At 30.2% G+C, this 21,665-nt stretch overlaps 4 protein-coding genes across 5 annotated transcripts in view; 1 reads left to right on the top strand and 3 right to left on the bottom strand.

Moving 5' to 3' along the window:
* Nucleotides 1-786: 786 nt before the first annotated feature.
* Nucleotides 787-4,129, bottom strand: ArfGAP3 (ADP-ribosylation factor GTPase activating protein 3). Its single transcript, XM_014243177.3, has 7 exons — nt 3,762-4,129; nt 3,270-3,593; nt 2,869-3,015; nt 2,586-2,753; nt 2,250-2,527; nt 1,588-2,180; nt 787-1,523 (listed from the first exon to the last, which is right to left on the bottom strand). Exons 1-7 carry the CDS (start codon nt 3,840-3,842, stop codon nt 1,384-1,386), a joined length of 1,731 nt encoding a protein of 576 aa, XP_014098652.2. The 5' UTR covers nt 3,843-4,129; the 3' UTR covers nt 787-1,383.
* Nucleotides 4,130-4,273: 144 nt separating this feature from the next.
* Nucleotides 4,274-5,806, bottom strand: LOC106623605 (uncharacterized). Its single transcript, XM_014243181.3, has 3 exons — nt 5,525-5,806; nt 5,295-5,455; nt 4,274-5,232 (listed from the first exon to the last, which is right to left on the bottom strand). The coding sequence occupies exons 1-3, from the start codon at nt 5,755-5,757 to the stop codon at nt 4,385-4,387; spliced, it is 1,242 nt and encodes a 413-aa protein (XP_014098656.2). The 5' UTR covers nt 5,758-5,806; the 3' UTR covers nt 4,274-4,384.
* A 374-nt stretch (nt 5,807-6,180) lies between these two features.
* On the top strand, nt 6,181-20,455 carry LOC106623601 (transmembrane protein 64). 2 transcript variants are annotated; one of them, XM_036360949.2, is made up of 5 exons: nt 6,181-6,468; nt 7,257-8,385; nt 12,555-12,678; nt 17,990-18,151; nt 19,492-20,455. In XM_036360949.2, exons 2-5 carry the CDS (start codon nt 7,391-7,393, stop codon nt 19,606-19,608), a joined length of 1,398 nt encoding a protein of 465 aa, XP_036216842.2. In that variant the 5' UTR covers nt 6,181-6,468; nt 7,257-7,390; the 3' UTR covers nt 19,609-20,455. The 2 variants fall into 2 exon arrangements, with proteins under 2 accessions (XP_036216842.2, XP_036216841.2); XM_036360948.2 differs by having other exon boundaries at nt 6,615-8,385.
* A 554-nt stretch (nt 20,456-21,009) lies between these two features.
* The window catches only part of LOC106623603 (alanine--glyoxylate aminotransferase 2, mitochondrial), an 11,138-nt gene continuing 10,482 nt past the window's right edge, over nt 21,010-21,665 (bottom strand). Inside the window, exon 5 of the mRNA XM_014243180.3 lies at nt 21,010-21,439. Within this exon, the coding sequence (XP_014098655.3) occupies nt 21,314-21,439 (126 nt within the window). The 3' untranslated portion in view covers nt 21,010-21,313. The remainder of the gene's footprint in view (nt 21,440-21,665) is intronic.

The raw sequence follows: 21,665 nt of genomic DNA, 5'->3' as shown, positions 1-21,665 counted from the left end.
AAAAAATTTATTAAAAAAATAAAAACAAAACAATTAAAAAGAAAAATAAATGTAATCAAAATGTATAAGTAAAAATAATAATAATATAAATAAAAATATATACATAAATAAAAATAATAATAATATAAATAAAAATATATACATAAATAAAAATAATAACAATATAAATAAAAATATATACATAAATAAAAATAATAATAATATAAATAACAATATATACATAAATAAAAATAATAATAATATAAATAAAAATATATACATAAATAAATAAAAACAAATAAAAAAAATATAAATATATTATTAAAAAAATAAAAAGTAAAACAAAAATATAAAGATATATGTACAAATAAAAAAATTAAAAAACCTAAACATTAAATTTTTAAAAATTTAAATAAAAACAAATATTTACATATTAAAAAAAAAAATAGTATAAAGAAAAAGAAAAAAAAATTAAAAAAAAAAATATGGAAAAAATTAAAAATGACTAAAAAATAAGAAAGAACTAAAAATATTAAAATTGAAAAAAGAAAAAAAAAAATCACAAATGTTAAAATAATTAAAAAATTAAGAAAGAAAAAAATTAAAAAAATGTAATTAAAAAAAATTTTAAATTTAAAATGAAAAAAGCTTAAAAAGTAATATTTTTGGAGGAAACAGGCAATAAATTCTGTTACAATTAAAAACCGGCATACATTTTTCGATTTCTATTACATCTAAACAGTTGCTAATATGGAAGGTAAAGTTACTGAAAAGCTAAAAAAAAAAAAATATACAAGCTTAACAATGTAAAATATTTGAAAATTTAAAACCTTTATATTTATACATTTGATTATACATACATATTTCCACTTATTTCCTAATGGTGCTCTCTACAATGCGTTGCTAACCAGCTAAATACATACATACAATGGAAAAAATAGCGCCAATTGGTAATGATACAAAAGTTTAAAATAACGGCAAAACAGTACCGTAGATTTATGTTTATGAAATTAAGTAAAGAGTTGCGGAAAAATTAGTAATAGAGTGTGGCAAAATAGAATAGTTGAAACAACGTCACAAAAATTATTATGAAAAAAAAAAACGTGAAATGACGCAAAGCTATCTATATTGGTTCCGATGGCATTTTAATATTTTTGTTCCGTAAATAGAGTTTCGTGAGTTTATTTTTTTTTCTTCTGAATATTTATAGAAAACTATTTACCTTGCTGTAATTTATTTATTTTATATGCTTTAATTAATTTTCTAGCAATTTTATATGCCTGTAATTGATTTCTTTTTGTTTCCGTTGAATTTGAACAATAATATACGCTTTCAAATGCAATTACTAACTATGCATAGTAAGTGGAAAGTGCGTCTCGATACAAAACGCAATAACATTTTCGATCAGTAGCCATATTTATCTTGAATCGATGACATGACATCATTCGCAATAGAGCTTAGGCGACCAGCAACCTTGTGTACACCTTGTCGCACGCTCTCCTTAACATCGTCCAAATCGGGTGCCTGGAAAACCACAGCGGCGGCTAAAGTAAATACAAATAATTTATTATTGTTAGCGTTTTATTGCTATGCTGCTGCTACACGCACCATCACGTGATCCTTGCCCACGTACGCCATTGCCTTGTTCATTTCTGCCGAAGTACTCCGATGATGATATACTATCAGAGTTCTGGAAACGCGTCAGATTCGCTTTCCTTCTATCGCTTTTGCTTGAGTCATTAGCAAAGAACTGATCAGAACCGAAACCTTTAGCACTACCGAATTTCTGTTGTGCCGAAGTTTCATCGAAAGTCATGCTTTTGGATTTATTTGCAGTTTTTTGCGAACTACTCTCGCTGCCTCTAGACGCTATGGTCTTAGCAGGCGGCTTTTGCTTCGCATCACCATCAGCGCCAGCAAACATTGAAGTAATATTGGAATGTCCACCACCAATGGGTTCAATTGCCTCAAAGCCCATCATTTCCAATTCAGTTTTATCCAGTTTTGAAATTTTCACACCACCATTGCCACGCGCAACAACATTATCAATATATAAATGGCTCGAATAATCACTTAGAACATTATCAATATCAACCAATTCATCATTGGAAACAAAGTTAGACATTTTGGTCTGAGTCTTCGGTGCAGATGTTTGCTGTATGGTCTCCATGTCGCTTAGTGCTGAATGTGATATATCCGAGCTAAGAGTAAAATGAAACATTTACATTAAAATCAGATATATATTTAAAAAGTCAAGTGTTGCTGCCTACCCACGCAAACTGAAACCCATGCCAAGACGCTCCATTTGCTTTGCTTTAGCTGGATCAACCGATTTTAATTTTTCTTCTTCTCGTGTCTTTTGCAACGACAGATCTTTATAAGCCAGACGCATGCTAGCCACCGACTCACGCTCCTCCTCAGCAGTTTGTGGCTTATCAGATACTACCGGCGCCTCCTTGCATTGATTAGCTAAGTTTGCACGTTGTTCAATTTCAGCGAAATTCGTTTTTACCTTGGTGGCACCGAGACCACCTTTGCGTGCGCCCAACTGTAATAGCGTATATTAAATATTATTTCATATTTTTAAATTGCAAATATATACTTACACCGGATTTCTTTGGCTGTATCTTGCGCACACCTATTGAAGGTGCAACAGTCGGCGGTGGTACAACGGAATTGAGAAAATCTACACTCGGTGCACCTGCACTAATGTTTTCAGTGGATGATTTGTCTTTAGAGAGTGTTGGAGTGGCAGTTTTGGTAATAATGTCCAGCTGAAGTATTAAAAGAAAGTTTACTATAACCTCAAAGTAAAGCAAATGCAGTATAAATATTAACACAACGAGTCAGGCAAAGGCGGTGTGTGAATCATGCTTTAATGATATTTACCTTCACTTCCCGTTCACTGTTATTGTTGTCGAACAACGTTTTCTTATTGTTGTCGTTAGTGCACTCAGCAAAGAAATCTTCCTCGGCGTCAACGGTGGATTTCAAATCATTGCCATCCGCCTTATCTGCGATATTCTCCAAATGCAGCTACATATAACATATTATGTACGCAGATTCATTATGTGGCGAGTATTGAAAATTTTGGCGTTATACAGAGGCGACAAGTTAGTAAAAAAAAAATGAGGAACATGAAAGCATTAACAAACAAAAGGATATAATTTAAATTCATAGAAACCCATTTTTAGATAACGAAAAATTTAACAATAACATTTGTTAAAAAAAGTAAGCAAACTTTTAAAAGAAAACAATTAATTATTTAACAATTATCAAATGCTACACACCTTTGTGCCGTGCACTTTCATAGCTTGTTGTGCCAAAGCTGCCAACTTGTCGCGATATAATTGAGCTGCACGAGAATTGTACTTTTGCTGTGCATCGGTGGTGACACAGTTATGTTGACGGAAGAACTGTGCGGCATTTGCGTTACCACCAAGTTGCATTTGACGTAACTGCACCCAAGTCCAGTTGGTATCAAGATTTGTTGAGCGCACAAAAGTCAAGTGAACACCCAAGTTTCGATGTACTGCAGAACAATCGATGCATATAAAAATGCCATACGTAACGGAAGACCAAGTGGGCGCCTTAGCCGAACAATCGAAACAAGCCTATGTGGAAACGTAAAATTGTTTGTTTTAAAACGATTAGTTTAGAAAAAGGCTGTGTTGTTGTTTTTCGAAGACACCAGTCTAATTGTTGACAAACAGCCTTTTAACAGGTGCCATATAGCAGAAGATACTTTTTTTACACAGTAGTCAGCAGTGTTGAGTACTTACTTTATTAGCAGGTTGTGAACGTAGTCGATGAAACACTGCTTCAATATCCTGTTTGGTTGGTCCTGCGCTTGAATTGGACATTGTGCTTTGTAGATAATTGCACTTTTACTAATATTTTTATAAGCCTTTTCTGCTAATTGGTACTTCTGTGCTCAGCTAATGGAATTTACTAGAAAAGTATGATTTCGTAGCGCCAAGGACACTGCTCGTTACGAATAATACACCTAACAACTTTATTGTTTTTTTTTTTATATCATTCCTTCTCGTCGTGGCATACGTGCTTTAATATTTCTACAGTTTTCTGCTTTGATTAAATTTTGACGTGTTTTTTCGACGAGAAAATGTAAAGAATTTCCAAAATTCCACGTTTGTGACTTTTGTATGTTCACTGGAAGCAGCTGTCAGTTCCAGTGCTGCCACTTGGCTAAGAGAAATTAAATGAAGAATAAAAAGCAATGACGAACGCAGAGAAATGTTGCAGGAAATGTTTAGAAACATTAATTAAAAAATAATTATTTAACAAATTTTAATTAAACATTTATATTTAAAATATTAAACTTTTTTGTTAAGTATTTTGTGTAAATTTACAATTACATTAGAAGGAAGAATATAATTATAGCGACTCAACAGCTTAACTGCTCTGATTCTGTTTTTTTAGGATTGCGCGTCACAACTGCAATACTATCCGCATCTTGCAAAACTACCAAACGCATAAATGCCAAGTTAAGTAACAGCGCTTGACCCAAAAATTCACGTTGATAACGCTCTGCTCGGGAAAACATCTCACGATGTGCTGGCGAAAATTGTACATTGTGACGAAATGAAATATCCTTTGCTTTCTCATTTTGTCCGGTTTCACTCTCATCATCAAATATTAATTGCGACACATTGTAATGAGTCCGCATAAGCTGAAGTATAGTTTCCTCGGAAGATACACGTTCTGTGCCCACCAATTGGCTAAATAATCGTGCTGTTAAAAAGCGTCGCAGATAAAAAACATTTGGCCATATTTCTTCTGTCGTTTTGTTGACATTAGCTAAGCTTTCATGTCCATTTTTCAGTGCTTCAGCATATCTGCGGCGTGCGCATAAAGCATATGCTAGCACAGCTGTAACTTGTGATTTTTGTATGCTTATATTTTGTTGATTCACACTTCCTGGATTGCTATTGATTGCCGTTTGAGGATTTTCGAAAATATAGCAATCGGCGTTTGGTACAAGATGATCTATATATAATAGTTGATGTACTAAATCACCTAAATGGAGTTTTTTCTCTGTTACGTCGTGGTGTTGCCAATGTGTCAAATTACATGGTGCATTTATACTTTCGGAATCCGGAAGTTCCAAACGTGCCCAAGTAACGCTGCAAACGCCAATACGTAAAGAAACGCAGGAACGTAATTCCGCACGATGTTCAGCATCTATAGTTGGAGTGATGAAACTAGAAGTACGGCGTCGTGCAGAATGCGTCCCTATTATTTATTTAGTTTTGAGTAATCACCACCTATACAAGTAAATGCATGTGCATACATACCTTTAGTTTCATCAACATGCCCAAGCATACTTTTGTAGAATTTGTCGGCAATCCTCAAACTAAACCCCTCTATTAAAAGTATGTCTTCTAAACTCCTTAGCGGTCCATTACGCTTTATCCATGCCATTAATTTTACTGCCCGTGTTTTAGCTATATCATAACTAAAATTATTAATGTTGTATAATAATTAATGTTAACTTATATTTTTATAATATAATAGTTGCATTTACTTTAAAAACTCGTCATCTTTATTCACTATTGTAAGTATTTTGTCCTGCTGCTCTGCAGTATAGTTTTGAAGAGGATTTTTGCCGGTTTTCTGATTGTTGGTCTCGAGAGATTGTGGTAGTAGAGGATCGACATTGCTGTTGGTACTTCTTGAAATACTGAATAAATATGTATGCGAATTATCAAAATTTTTGATGGATTGTTTAACAAATTGAGAAAAACAATATTTTAACATTTTTTACTATATATTCAAAGAACATTTGTAACAAAAGCAAAAGAAATAAGCATGCAAAAATCAGCTGGTTAGTGAGAAGGAATAACAGCGCTGCAATTGTGGAATTTGATAAAAGCATTTATTAATGCACAAACACAAACATATTACTATATTACTAAGATCGGTTATGATTTAATTTTTTTAAAATTTTGTCATAATTTGATATCTTTACAAATCCAATTTGTGTGCCCATTAAACATCAAATCTCACTATGTTTAATTTTTATTAAATGCAAAAAAGAAATTCAAAGCTTTTTTAACACAACCCTAAAATCTCTGATGTATCAACACACTGAACACAGCCCAAACAGCTGTTTTGTGTTGTTTACATATTCCTATTCGTATGAAATAAAATGCACAACAACAATACCGAAGAAAGTTAAATTCAGTTGCTTGAATAAATCGAATGTATGAAGATAGTAAAAGCGGTTAAACTATAATTGTTAATGAAAAGTAAAAGTTGCCCTCAGCACGCAAATAACAGAACACAAATAATGTGCAAATTGAAATATTAAATTTATATTTATGTATGAAGATAGTGTTTTGCAATTTATACATATTAAAAAAGGAGCAAAATAAAGTGCATAAAGAATCGGGATTGACAAAGGGTTCAAAAAAGGAGATTATTTTGCGCAATGTTGGTGCATCCTTTGAATGTTGCATTGTGTGTTTGGTTGGTTTATTATTATTGTATCTAAAACTCCTGCAAGAAAATTGTGAAATTTTCAAAATTAAAAACTTGGTTTAATATGCCGATTGCCAGCCATACATTTATTTGCTACACGAAAAAATTAAATTAATAATATCAATGTGTTACAGCATGCTTGTGTTTCGATGTAATCGACTCATTATAAAATCAACCTGAAGTTATAAGAGACAAATTAACTTGATACTTGAGTTATTGTGATAATTGTCTTATAAACATAGCAGTACAAACGCATATTTATTTGTATGTGTATGTGTTTAATCGTTGCTGCTTTATTCGCAAAAGAAAGTGAATTGGAAGTGTTTTTAGTGCTTCTTGACTGTGCACTAATTGTGACGAAAGAAAAAGCGAAACAAAGGCTGTTGTGAAAAGCAAAAAAAAAAACAAAAAATACGCAAAATAACGTAAAAAAAAGTCAGGGCCGTCTCCCGTCGACGCAAAACGTACAGGCCTTCGCAGGCGCAACGCAGATGGCAAGCGATAGACAGATACAACACAATACAGACATATTTACAAGTAAATAAATATATAAACTTTAAGCGGGGTGGCGCACAAACGGAGGCTGCGTATGGCTTTGCTTGCATATGACAGCACTGCGCTAAATTGAGTGAAATATGAAAATTGACATGTTTTCGTTTTATAAATAAAACCAATTAGATGTCGGGCTTTCGTATGGAACAGGCGCGGTATTTGAAGAATTCGTACAAACAAATTTCTTTTCATAATTTTGTATGACATCTTCTCTTCCTACTCAGTTGAGTTCTTTACAAAAATAACTGCATAATTCAGTACTCGAATAGGAGTAAACATTCCAACATACAAATGTTTATATGTACATATGTATGACCGTATATATTCAAAAATACACTAATTACCAAATAAAAAAATCATGAATGCAACTTTGAACTTTAACGCGATAACATCAAGTGGGCGGCAGCAATGGTCGCTGCATCAAAGTAACAAAAACAGCAAGACAGCATACTACTGCGTACCCCAAGTTGCCACCCACACGACAACAGATAGACATAATACTCCAAGCGAAAGTGATAATGAAGAAAGAATGCAGAGTTTATATGAGCGCACTAAAGATTCCTACACTTGCAATAGCACACCTACCCGCACGCCGGCTAACTTCTTCGACGAAGATCGTCTACTTTTAGAAAAGGCTTACCAGTCCCGCGCCAACTGTAACACATTTCCGCCAAAGTCATTGCATAAAAGTAACAGTTATAGCGGTAGCATACGCCCCAAAACGATCGTGCTCAAACAGAATTACTCCAATGGACGTATTGCTACTAGTCTAACGGACGATGAAATTGTCACCAGCAGTTATAGGGGTATCATTTATGCAGCGACCTCACCCAACCTCGAACTCACCTCTAACACACTCAACAACTATGATAACGATACGGCTGTCGATCTCGACGATGAACACGATCTGCTTATGCCGCCAACCGCTAACGTTTTCGGCGGTGTTGACGGCAATTACAGCAGTAATGCAACCGGTTCACGTCGCAATACACGTGGTGCTATTAAGGCGCGCAATCGCAATTGGTGCAGTCGAAAAATTGTCATTGGCTTCCTGTTGTTGTTGCTCGCAATTGTAGCATTTTTGTGTTTTGCCTATCTGACGCGCGATTACACAAAACAGTTTCTACTCTGGATCGAAATGCAAAATCCATGGATTATAGTGTCGATACTGTTGGCATCGTTTATGATTGTCAGCTTTCCAATAATAGTGGGTTACTTTGTGCTGATGCTCACTTCCGGTTACCTGTTCGGCGCCATAAAGGGCATACTGATCATTGTAACGGGTGCGAATGCGGGTATAGCCGTTGTTCATTGGACTGTGCGAAGTTTCCGACATCGCATCCCAGTTCATAAGTAAGTACTATTGTGTTAAAAACGAAGTTAATTTCTGGTGTAAGTGTTTTGCTACGAAAATCGTTTGGGAAGTAACGAAGATGCATTAAATCACATTATTTTGTGCAAAGTTTTTAAAAATCGAATGGAATTTTTCAACTAACTTTTTCTATTCTGTAACGCTTTAATTATGTTTATATAACCTGTATTTCTCTTACCACATTCAATCCTCTTGTCTTCATGTCATCACGCAATTATTTACTATTTAATTACACAACACTTCAACTAGGAGTTTCCGTGACATTCAAAGTCGAGGACGTCGCCTTCAATAACAGTTGGTCATTGAATAAACGTATACAAATGTAATGAATATTACAGTAGTACACGCGTGTTTTTACATCAATAGAAAGGTGGAACTTGGAATATTACCACAAGTATGTGAACTAATATGATATTGGAAGGGCGTATAATTCGTTGAAGATACAAGAAATAAAAAGAAAAAAATCACCAAAAAGTTGTATTGAGCATTACTCTAACTCTAGGAACTTGACATATAAAGTTCAGGCTAATGCAGTAAAAATTCTAATATATTTTGAATTTAAATTTTTTTTTTTTTTGGTTTCACGACCGATGTTTGAGTTAGTTCCCAAGTTATTGTTCAATTGAATTTTAGTTATTTTCAAACTTTATACTTTTTCGTGTGTCACAAGCTTACACACGTTGAAATATCAAATAAAGCATTTGTCATTGTTATCTTATGGTATTATACCTATTAGTAATATATATTTACACACGTTTCATATAAGTTGTTACTAAACAGTTTCGTTAGTAGCGCGCCTACCACCCCCACCCTTTCGCAGCACCAAGTATTACAGCGTGCACACGCCTGTTGTTTACCCCAGTCATTTGCCTACCAAACGATATTATTGTTATGTCTGTCTGTCAAATACGATCAACAAAAAATGAAATGAAATAATAAAGCCTGCTGTAGTAGCCGTCGGCCGACACTAACATCAAGCGCTAATGTGTGATTTTTGCAATGCATACGTCATATAATACACAATAGAATTGGAAATCACCGCCGATACCTTGTTACAAATGTATGAGCATGCATTGAAATTGTATATTTACCGTGTTGACGACATCATCAACTATTCTATATGAATGGGAACTAGATGTGTTTAGGCGCTTCAATTAACTGGTGACCCAGTTTCGAACTGAGTAATTGTATAATGCGTTAAATAAGCTCCTGTTTGAACCGGTGATAACTGCGATACAAGTTCATATGCTCACATATGTATAAACGCCCTGAACAATGTATCTTAAGCTTGCCACGAAGCTTGTAACACCCTTAGAAAGCTGCTCATTTGTCGGAATCGCCGATAACTAACCACTATACTTGTATATAGCTGCTATACAAAATGAACTAGCAATATCAACACCTTGTATGTAAAACTCTTTTATTTTACAAGATATTTTCACAAAATTTATAGTATATAGCTTTCATACAAATTGACTAAACAATATCAGGAAAAATAAATATCTTTTTATACCATTTTATGCTATAAAAAATACACCTGTGTAGAGTATTATAGCTTCGTTGTAACCGAAACGTTTTTTCTTGTATTTTTTTCAAAATACAATAGAAATCATAAACTGCTGTTACAGTTACAGCAAATATTGACGTGGATACTTTCTACCCCGCACACCAACTTCCCTACATTTTTTATATATTTTTTCTACTATTCATTTCACATGATAATAAACCTTTTGCAAATGAACTAGGCAGTCATAAAAGCAAAATATAATCGATAAGAATTAGATGTCATAAAAATGTTATCATCAATAGACTTCTGTTTATTGCGCCTACCTGCCCCCTTCGATAGCTATGTATTTATATTTAAATAGATTTATTGAATCATTTAAAAAGTAGTAAATTGTACTTTGACCGTCTAAATTTCTAACACCCGGCAGTTTAAATGACATACTTAGTAGAGATAAAGACAAAAGTGAGGTTTCGGTCGAACAACTACATAACAGTTGTGCTGAAAAGTCCCAGGCCTAACTAAGAAAACACGTTTTGTTTTGTTTTGGTTGGCTTTATTCATTAATATACCACTTTTGTAGAACGATTTGTCTTTTGCCTTAAAATAGGCCCCAGTTTCAGTGATAACCTCTTCTTTCGAGCAAAATTTCTTACCGACGCGAATTTTTTTGAGAATGAGGTGGATGTTAGGTAGATTACTGCTAAATTATGAGACTTTTAACTAAAATTAGTGCAAATACAAATTTATATCTAATACATTTTTCACTCAATATATTACAAAAAGGCAAAGAACAAGCAGCACTGCTCTATCATGCTTACTGGTCTATCGATAGCTCATATGATCTTATATTTGCTTATCTAAATTTGTTTATGTTTTCAATTATTGATATTCACAATACTTTTAAATAAAACAAGTTGATTTGTTATCTTCGAGTGCCGTAAACAATTGTCATTAACATTAGGTCTTATATCATTATATTGTTGCTAATTTCGACACCCAAGCTGCTTATTTAATGTTATCGTTCCCTATACAATTTATAAACGCTTTCAATTATAACAACTTTTATATTTTTGTTCTATTTACTTTGTAAATATGTGTGTGGAATCGGATAAAAAGGCACGCGATCTATCATTTATGAACTTAGCACTTGAAATAATGATTTAATCTACATTGAATAATGACACACTGTGAAGAGGATGAACAACGCTAATGATCTAATTTATTGTTTAAATATAGTATTTCTTATTGTGTAGTACTCTGTATTTATTTTATATAATGAAAGCTCTATATTATAAGGAAGCCTTAAAGTAGTATATAAAGTATAAGAGTATAGTAATCTTCATTTATTGACTCGGTACACAGCTTAGCTTTTGCGAGTTTTTCTTTCGTAAGTTGTGGCACACTCAAAACCACAATTTCCTCACCGCTTGTTATTTTCAACAGACAAGAAACCTTTCCTACCAACGGAGTGTGGTATCTGGAACGCTGGTAATTTCTTCGCATTTAGTCGATGTGCTCTACCTGTCTCAGAGTGTAGCCATTGTGTTTTCATTTGTCGTATTACCTTGCAGTTCTTATCTAGTAGATAAATATCATAGTTTCGTGGAATATTAGTATTCAATATTCTTGCTCTTAAATACTTCCAGAACTGCCTTCATAGATTTTGCCATCTCCAGCTAGAAATTTACTCTTCATTTTTCTACTCCCTCCATAAAAAAGTATTTTTTGTTGGTTAAGTTTATTCTAATTCCATGTTCGAAAAAATTATACACAATACATACAACTTCGAAGAAGCGAATACTGACTATTGCTCACTATTTATGCGATGACTGCGATAATTAGATCCTTTCACGCACTTTTGCTTTGAAAACGTTAGGTTAGATTAGGTTAAAAGGTCGATCCTAACAGGGACTAATAATAATAATCCCAACTTGTACAGCTTACTTGATTATAAAGCCTCTTTTAAATCGATGAAACACTTTGAGCCCATCAAAAATTCGTTGAGGCGGCTAATGTCAGTTTCGGCTATGTCTGCTGGTTCTCAAGGTATGTTTTTGACCTATTATATTGTTATAAAGTTTATAAGAATCGCATGCGATAATCTTCATATCTGATAACTCGTATCTTTCAGCCATAAGATATATTTCTAAAATCATTCTCCATAAAATTAATTCTTTGAAGCTTTTACTAACAGAAGTTTTCATTGAGCTTTCTAATAAGAAGCCTTATATATTTTTCGTATATTTCATATAAACTTAGGTTTTTCATACCCTTTTTATAAATATATATGTATGCTAATATTTTCGCGAATGTTTATATAAAAAGACTGGAAAAAACACAGATTGCTTTAGTTTTTGAACCACAAAAAACAAAAAAACAAATGAAAAGATGCAATGAAAACAAACAAATCAACGCAGCTTTATTTCATTATAGTCTACGCAAATGTAACGCTTTTTAATTGCTTATTTTTTATATTATTTTTTATTTTTTAGATAAACAGGAACTTGCTCCTCATAAATACAAAAAAATATTTACTTGAACTGAACTTCCATTTTTATTATATGTTTACATATATCGACTTGCGCTATTTACATATACCATACACATATTTTATTACAAAAATATTTTCTTTTTTTCTTGCAGAATAATTAAAAATGAGACTGCACGCGCTATACTGCGCGTCATTTCGGGACCAAAAGCATTCAGAGTCGTGCTCTTTACGCGCCTAACGCCCATTCCATTTGGCGTGCAAAATATGATTTTTGCAGTAAGTCAATAGTTACTACATACGTATGTTTACCAAAAAATAACAAAAACAAAAATATATACACACACACGTACATCAACTTCGCCCCCAGACCCGCTCTACCGTTTGCTGCATGCACGCACGCAAGTTGTAGTGGGTGTCGGACAGTCGATTACAAATCAGACATCTGTAATATTTGCAATTTCCATGCAGATAACTTTTTTTTGCTTCCTTTCTAACATTGTCTGCATAAGTGTGTGTGCGCTTTTGCGGCTAGCCACAATTAAGCATGTGTGCACCATATAAAAATTATAAAAGTGTATTTATGTGTATTTATTGCTGTATGTGTATGTGTGTGTGCGTTGCTCGTGGTTATAATTTAGTGCTTTGTTTAATTTATAACAATAATTTTCGATTTTCCTCTGCTTCTGCAAAAATTTATATTTAAACTCAAACATATGCGCCCCATATTCACATGATACATTATATTTATAGATATATAAACATATAGACAAATGTATGGTATAAATATCTCTAGATATAGACAACCCTGTGGAGCAAAACACTGGGGCTGAAGCGCTGTTTCCATTACTGCCAGTTGGGGAATAGCGTTAATACGTATTGTACGTCGCACAGTGTTGTAGTTATGCAAAAAAATTTAATAATTAAAAAAAATATAAACATATATTTATCATAATGTATTATTAGATACAAAGCACACTTTTACAATATTTTTTTTTTATTTTTTATATAAATATATATTATTATTTTTATAACATATTAAAATATTTTTATAAAAAATATAAATTTCTTGGAATATTATTTTAACTCACTCAATTGTTTTTTCTTTATATTGGTACAAAAATTTTATTTTTGAAATTTTGAAAAATTAAAAAAAAAATTTTTTTTCTCAACCACTGTGCCACTTATATATCAATTGAGTTTATATGTTTCACTCTTATCAGCAGTTTCACACTAATTCTAGAAAGTCATTAGTTTGAACTGATCAACAATGAAAATAAGCGTCAAATGATGAAACACACAAATAAAGTATGCTCTAACGACTGTTTCGCGCATCTTTTTCTCAAGGTTAATAAACAGCACTAAAAAAATTGATTTCTTAAAACAAACAATATAAATTTCTCACTGAAGGCTATGTTTAATGTATTTCGCCTCAAAAAGCCACATTTATAGAATTTTGTTGACAAAAATAAATTTTTATAGCAATTTCCATCAATTAATCTACGTTGACCATTTTATTGCGGTGTTTATTTGAAATTTATTTTGCATATCAATTGCTAATTGTTTATAGCATATACATATACAAATATACGTTTTGAGTAAGATTCTGATATACATGTATGTATGTATGCAGATATCGACGTCAACCGCAACTTTTGCGTTTGCATGCATTCATAAATATTTAAATATACAAGTATTTTTTATAAACAATCAACTTCCGTGTGTTTGCAGAAATCTTTTTCGGACAGTGAATTGACTTTTATCGTAGCGCTGTCCTAAATGTTTACAACAGTATAGGAAGGCGATATTCTCTTTAGAAACGTCAAATATTCTTTGAAACTTATGATGGTTATAAAAGGCAGTTTGAATGAAGTTTTAAAAATAAGTCAAAAATTATTATTTTGTCTAAAGTTAGCTTTCAAACACCAGCGCGGTCTTCAAAATATTTAAAAATTTTGGCAAAAATATCGCGAGTAGCCTCAAAATTTACGCTTTTAACCGTTCTTTTGATACTTTTGTTGAAATTGTTGAAAATTTTTCGAAAAGAAGCAATGTTTTCCAAACCTAAAAAAAAAACAGATCAGAATATTTTAAAAAAAGTTAAAATATAAAATTTCTGCTAATATTATAATTATCAACTGTCATGCGGGATTTTTAAGCATATTCAAAATTTTTCAAAATTATTAAGCTTTTTCAGAACTTTAAACATTTTTCAAAATTATTAGCATTTTTCAAAATTTTTTAAGATTTTTCAAAACTTTCAAAATTATTAGCATTTTTCAAAGCTTATAATTTTTTCGAAACTTTAAAAAATTTTCAAAATTATTAGATTTTTCAAAATTTTTAAGATATTTCAAAATTTTTAAGATTTAAAATTTTTTTTAAGATTTTTAAAAGTTTTTAAGATTTTTCAAAATTAAAATTTAAAAAAAAAATTTAAGATATTAAAAATTTAAAGCAGAGCAACAACGTCAAACTGTTTGATGGGAATTTTTTCTAACGACATTTTGTAAATTCTGAATAATAGCCCTTTAAATTTTTTAGTGGAGTTTTTCTATATTCCACAATTGAGAACTATTTTAGAGAAAACCAAGCCCAGAAGCGTATTATTATTTGATTTTATGATAAACTTACTCAGATTTATTTAAGTGCAAATTCCATGAAGATATTTGCAAATTTGGCAAGGTTACAGACAATATCAGCAGAAATACTTATAGGTGTGGTTCCATGTATGTTTTCACAATCCTAGACTCTGCTTTATCAGCATAAATGATGTTAGTATTAAAATAATGGTTTACGTGGCGAATTATTATGTATTATTTTATTGTTGCAACAACAGCAACAAACAATTTTTTACAAATTCTAAAAATGGATTCAGCACAGATTTATGTTATAGTTATATACGAACGTAGTAGTAGTATTATTATGAAACTCATTAAGCAACAATGCAGCCAATATTTAGCAATTATGCTATACCTATGTATATATATGTATACATATGTATGTATGTATATATGTATGCACTTTTAATACGAAATCAATTACTCTTCGAAGTTTCGCGTATATATTGTCAATTAGCTAACTTTCCTTCTCAATAATAGTCTAGTTACTATATGAATACACACATGTGAATATTTAATATATACTTGTACATATATTTGTACATGTGTTTGTGCGTAGCATAGTCATAAGTTGTCGCACGACTAATGATTATTACATTATATCGTAATTACCGTATTTATTGCAATTAAATTATCGTTAGATATGCCAACAGCCAGTAATCAAAATATTATTATCCTACAATTCCGCACACACACACGTGCATATATAAATAAATATACATATACAAATTTGTAAAACTCGTTTAACTTTATTTGAAATCTGGATTGTTGCTATGTCCAAGCATGTTAAGCAAATAAGTAAACTCAAGTTGTGCTACAATTGCGTAAGTAATCAGCAAAAAGGGGGGCGAGCGCATTATTGCTGGTTTACCTGGTAACTCTACTTGCAATTTACGCTCCGTTGATTACTTAAGAAATTTTTCCGCAGGAAAAACAAGCTTTGACTTTATCTGTTTTGAAATTTAAATTGACGCCACCAAACAATTGAAAGCGTTTGTGTATATATACGCATGTACATATATGTAAATATATAAGTATTAAAATACGTACATATACGCTGATAATAACTTAAAAAATCGATATTTAATTTATTTTTGGCAACGAGCAAAGCATTCATTGCACTTGTCACGAGCAGTAGAAGTGGCCTTATGATTTAATTGCAAAGTTGAGAATTTTAAATGGTTTAAGTAAAGTGTGTGTTGCCAACCACATGCGATATTTGAATTAATGGTGTGCCGGCATTTGGAGCTCATGAAAGCTGTGTGATTATTGGAATATGCCCAAAATAGCAAAAAGATTTGAATGCAGAGGCAAGATGGTGGCAATTAGCGCAACCATTTCTTTAGTTTCAAACAATTTACTTTTATATCTAGCATATTTTTGCTTAACAGATATCATTTTCTATATCTTTTAATAATGTTTTAATTATTTGCACCTATCTTTTTATCAATTACCATAAATTTCAATATTTTTAAATTATTTCACGTATTTCTAACATTTTCAATAATTTTTTTAGCATTAATTTTTCTGTTGTTTGTTTTTTGTAATACAATTTTTTGGTTTCGATATTTTTTCAAGATTTTTATATATATTTTTTTTTTTTTTGAAAAAATTTATTAATTTTTTTTTGAAAAAAATTTTATAATTAATAATTTTTTTTAATTTTTTTCGTTTAAATTTTGTTTCCTTTAAATATTTTTTTATTTTGTTTTTATTAAATTTTTTAATCAAATGTTTAATACGGCATTAATTCTCAGCATGCGTTTTCCACAAATTTTTTATATTCAATATTTTTGTTTCGATAATTTTCCAACATTATTATTATTTATATTTTTTCAAAAAAACGTATTTCTTTTTATTTTTTTTTTATTTTCATAATGTTTTTAATTTTATAATTTTTTTTATTTTATCTGTATAAATTTTTATATTTTTTTTGTAAAAAATGTATTTATTTATTTATTTTTATTTTCATAATGTTTTTAATTTTATAATATTTTTTATTTTATCTATATAAATTTTTATAATTTTTTTTTTTTTAAAGTTTATTTATTTTATTTATTTTTTCTTTTTTCATTAACTTTTTGAAATTATTATTTTTTTTTTGTTTCGATAGTTTTCCAACATTATAATTTTTATTTTTTCAAAAAAATGTATTTAATCTTCTTACAATATTTTTTAATTTAATAATTTTTTTTATTTTATTTGTATAAATTGTTATAATTTTTTTTTTTCAAAAAAATTTATTTATTTTATTTTTTTTTTTACTTTTTTTCATTTAAATTTTTTTTACTTTGTTTGTATTAAACTTTTTAATCAAATTTTAAATATGGCATGAATTGTCAACATTCGTTTTCCACAACTTCTAATAAAATTTAAATTAAAATTTTTTTGTTTCGATAATTTTTCAATATTTTTATTTATATTTTTCCAAAAAAATGTATTTAATTATTTTTTATTTTAATATATTTTTTAATTTTATAATTTTTTTTTTATTTTATTAGTATAAATTTTTTTTAATAAAAATTTCAATATACTTTGTAAAATTTTTAATTTTTTTGCCTGTAGAATAATTATTATTATTTTTCTTATTTAAATTATTTCCATTTATTTTATAACCGAATCGGCTTAGTGACAAGCAAAAAATAAGCACAATTCTGTGTATTATCGTAAACATCATTTGCATACTAATTTTCGGTGACGAATAATTTAGGTAGTGTGTGTGTTTGTCGGAGCGTATGTGCTTTGTCATATATTTGAGACCTTTTTTTTGCAATTATCACTGGTATTTATTTTTTTTTTGTCGGATTTATCGGTATGCTTCTGTGTTTCATTTGTGTTTTGTGCCTAGTTATGATAACAAAACTCGACTCAAACAAGTTGTTGCTACAATTACCAGCAAACCGCTTAACCGTGTTATTTTTTTAACTAATTACCGTTGTTTACATTTCTGAAATATTTCCTTCATTTAGGTCAGTACAATTAATCCACGTGTCTATCACACCGCCTCGCTTATAGGACTGCTGCCGGCGCAGATTATCAACGCGTATTTGGGCTCAACTTTGAGATCTATGCAGGAAGTGTTGAGCAACCATGGCACAGCGGTGACAGGCTACATCAGTTTTGGACTGGAGGTAAGGAATTTTACGTTTGCTATATTTTATATATTCAATTAAACCGTTTATAATATGACGTCAAGGCTAAATCAATTCAGTCTGGCCGATCGACTCAATGACGCATTTGAAATCTAATTCATTTCACTGCTAAAGTGATTGGTATTTTGATTACTTCAATGCCTACTCATATATATTTAATTATACCATATACATATCATATATGGCAAGTATAAGTATATAAGTATGTATTTTTGCTTATACATACATATATGTACATACATTTGTGTGTGAGAGCGTAGCGGCATATGTACTAGTCGGTGGCTCTGTTGCGCGAACTGTTCTCAAAAATCAATTATTGCATATTTATGCAAATACTCAACAGTTTTCATACAAACATTTTACCCAACGTTTTATATTAAGCCAGTTACAAAATACATCATTTTTCTTGATAATTTTAATTTCACACTGCAATGTTTCAGCATCTACATACATATATAAATAAGCAATAATAAATTTATACATTAGACTCGCTGGCAAGTACAACCACAGTTCGCATGCACAAAAAAAATTTGTTTGTTTAAAAAATAAATCCATTTGAAGCAGCTGGATAAACATTGTTTACACAACATTTTTATACAAACAAATTGGCACGTTGCTAAATATTTTTATGTATATGTACATATGCAAGCAAAGTAATAAATCTAGATCTTTACTGCCTGCTTATCTGGCAGACACTCTAACCAATTACACTTTGTAAAGGCAATTTGTCGAAATCGGACAAGTGCAGTGCCCCTTAAATACAGTAAATTTATAAAATTTTAAAATTAATTTTCTTAACAGACGTTAAAATTGGCAATATGTTTATTCTTTATTTTTCTGTAAAAAAAATTGCTTGGTACCAGAGAATGTTGATGAATTATTGAGGTAAATAAAACAGTTTGAGAGCTAGACCAAGTGCAAAACCAAACTGTTCTTAATATATTGGCTGCGCCTACAAATATGCTATGCAAACTGTTGTGGAAAAATAGCCGTTAAATGAAAATCTATAAATTAAATTGTATAACAAAACTGTCGTTGAAACAAAAAATTTGAAATAAATTCAAGATTACTAAATAATTAAAAATGTATGTGTATACAAAATTAGAAAATTTATATATATATAAATTGAAAAAATTTATAAAATATATATGAATATATGTGAATACGAACAATAAAAAAAAATCATTATCAAAGCAAATTTAAGTTTTTAATTTTTAATTTTTTATTTATTTATTTATTTATTTTTATTTATGCAATATATTTTTCCAATAATTGCTTTTAAAACCACTAACTAATAACTCTCTGCTCTCCACTCGCAGGTCATTTGCGGTGTTGCGCTTATGGTTTGGGTTATACAAAAGGCGCGCAAGGAATTGGCGCAAACGCTACTCTCCCACGTCAGCAACGATGGCAAACTGATCGAAATCGATGTGTGATTGATGTACCATTTCAAGTACAAACCGTGCACGTTAGTGTGCGCTTCTAGCGCCGTCGAGCTGTATTCACTTTGCAATATGAATAAACTTTAAATGCTCAAATCAAGCTCGAAAACCAAGGCTGGCTATTGCCAGCCTTAGCTTATGACTATTACATACTTCCTGCAAACGTTTGTGTAAACGTTAAACGCTCACTATTATATACAAATGAAAGACTATTTTATAAAAAAAAAAACAAAATTGCTCTCTTATTTTGAAAAGAAAATTATTCATGTATAATTTGTTTACCTTTAGTTCGTAAAAACATTCTGACAAAAAATGTTATATTAAACAAAAAGAAATATAATTAGAAAAAAAAAAATTTATATATTTTGTACATTTCGCAGTAAAGCCAAATTAATATTGTGTATTTGTAAAAATGCGTACTATAATATTGTAAATAAAAAAATTGCACATATTTGTATATGTTTTAGCAGTATATATATGCATTAAAGACAAGTATTAGCGAAATAATTATTCTTAATACATTACGTTTAACTATTGATATGCATATTTTAAATTAAAAAATATTTTTCAAATTTTTGATTGCAATTTTTACAATCAACTTCGTATTTAAAAAATAAGTAGCATTTAAATATATTCTAAATTTTTGTTTGAATTTGAATACTTTTTTAATTTGAAAACTGTCACACTCGCTTGTATGCTATCTCTAAAAAACAGTCTGAGTTTATGGAAAAACAACCAAACTGTGCCTATAACTTATATAAACCGTTACAATATGATTTGAGCATTTTCTGCTCTTTGAAAAACAGTTTAAAAATATATATATATTTTATAATTTCTTGCATTTGCATTTTTTCTTATTTAGTTAATGGTTTTCTTAGCTGCCAAAATTGAAAAATGCGCATAGTTGCAGTTGCATATCAACATACATATATATGTATATGTGTAAATATGTAAGATTAATTATTATGAATATTTATATGGAAAGTGTTTAGTCAAGGTCTAAGCTGTTGTTAGATTTTTAAAGCATTTTTGTAATGGAATATATAATACATATATTCGTATGTAAATGTTTTATATTCTAAGTTGTAGAATTGATAGAAACAAATGTGAAATCTTGTCAGCCTAATAAAAATATATATTTCTTAACAACAATTACATATGCACAACATAATATTTATTTATAATCAAATTTCGACAATAGTTGTTATTAGTAAATAAATCTTAAATAAAAAAAAAAAATTAAAAGCTCTTAGGTAACTGCGAGCAAGTCGTAAAATATATATTATATGAGTAAATATATATATATTTTTTTAATTTTAATAAATGTTTCTCAATAGCAAAAATGCGTAAAATTTTTTACGTAAACAAGTTAAAAAATATATAATATTTTATATTATCAGAAATAATTGTTTTTTATAAAACTATGTTGCGTATATTTTTATTATTCGAAGTTCTAGTTTTGAACAATTTTCTAATCTCACATTATATAATATAATATATATTGTACATACATACTATAATTTACTCAATTCATATACCTACAAATGTCAGTTTATGCATGTAAAATCAGCTCAGATCTTACTCTTTTGGAGTATCACTCCTGCTCCGAATATTTGTGCATTTCTCTTCTGTGTCTTCGGTAACGCCGCACTGACTGCTTGTGGAATTAATTTTCATGCTGAGCCTTTGCATATACTCTTCAAACATTTCTACGCCAATTGCGTAATCTTTTCTCCAGATGCTGTTTGCATACTGTCTCGATGACAGTCAATGCCAAGTCCACATCGTTATAGGTGACGCAGAGTGGTGGACAAATGCTGAGCACCTATGAGATTTTTGAAAAGTTATTAATTCGAAATTTGTTGGTCAACTGATATTGAAAATTAAAAAAAAAATTTTAATTCCATGCATATAAATATTTGTTTGTGATTTTTTTGAGAATTTTTACATGAGAGGAAAGGATTGTGTGCATGCATGTTTATTGATTAAAGTAAGGTTATGAAAAATATATTTTACATATTCACTTTTTCTTTTATTATTTATAATGTAAA

This window comes from Bactrocera oleae, chromosome 6 (genome assembly GCF_042242935.1).
Source record: "Bactrocera oleae isolate idBacOlea1 chromosome 6, idBacOlea1, whole genome shotgun sequence".
Classification (NCBI taxonomy): domain Eukaryota; kingdom Metazoa; phylum Arthropoda; class Insecta; order Diptera; family Tephritidae; genus Bactrocera; species Bactrocera oleae.
The sequence above is the reverse complement of the archived record's forward strand: the minus strand, read 5'-3'. Positions and strand labels throughout refer to the sequence as shown.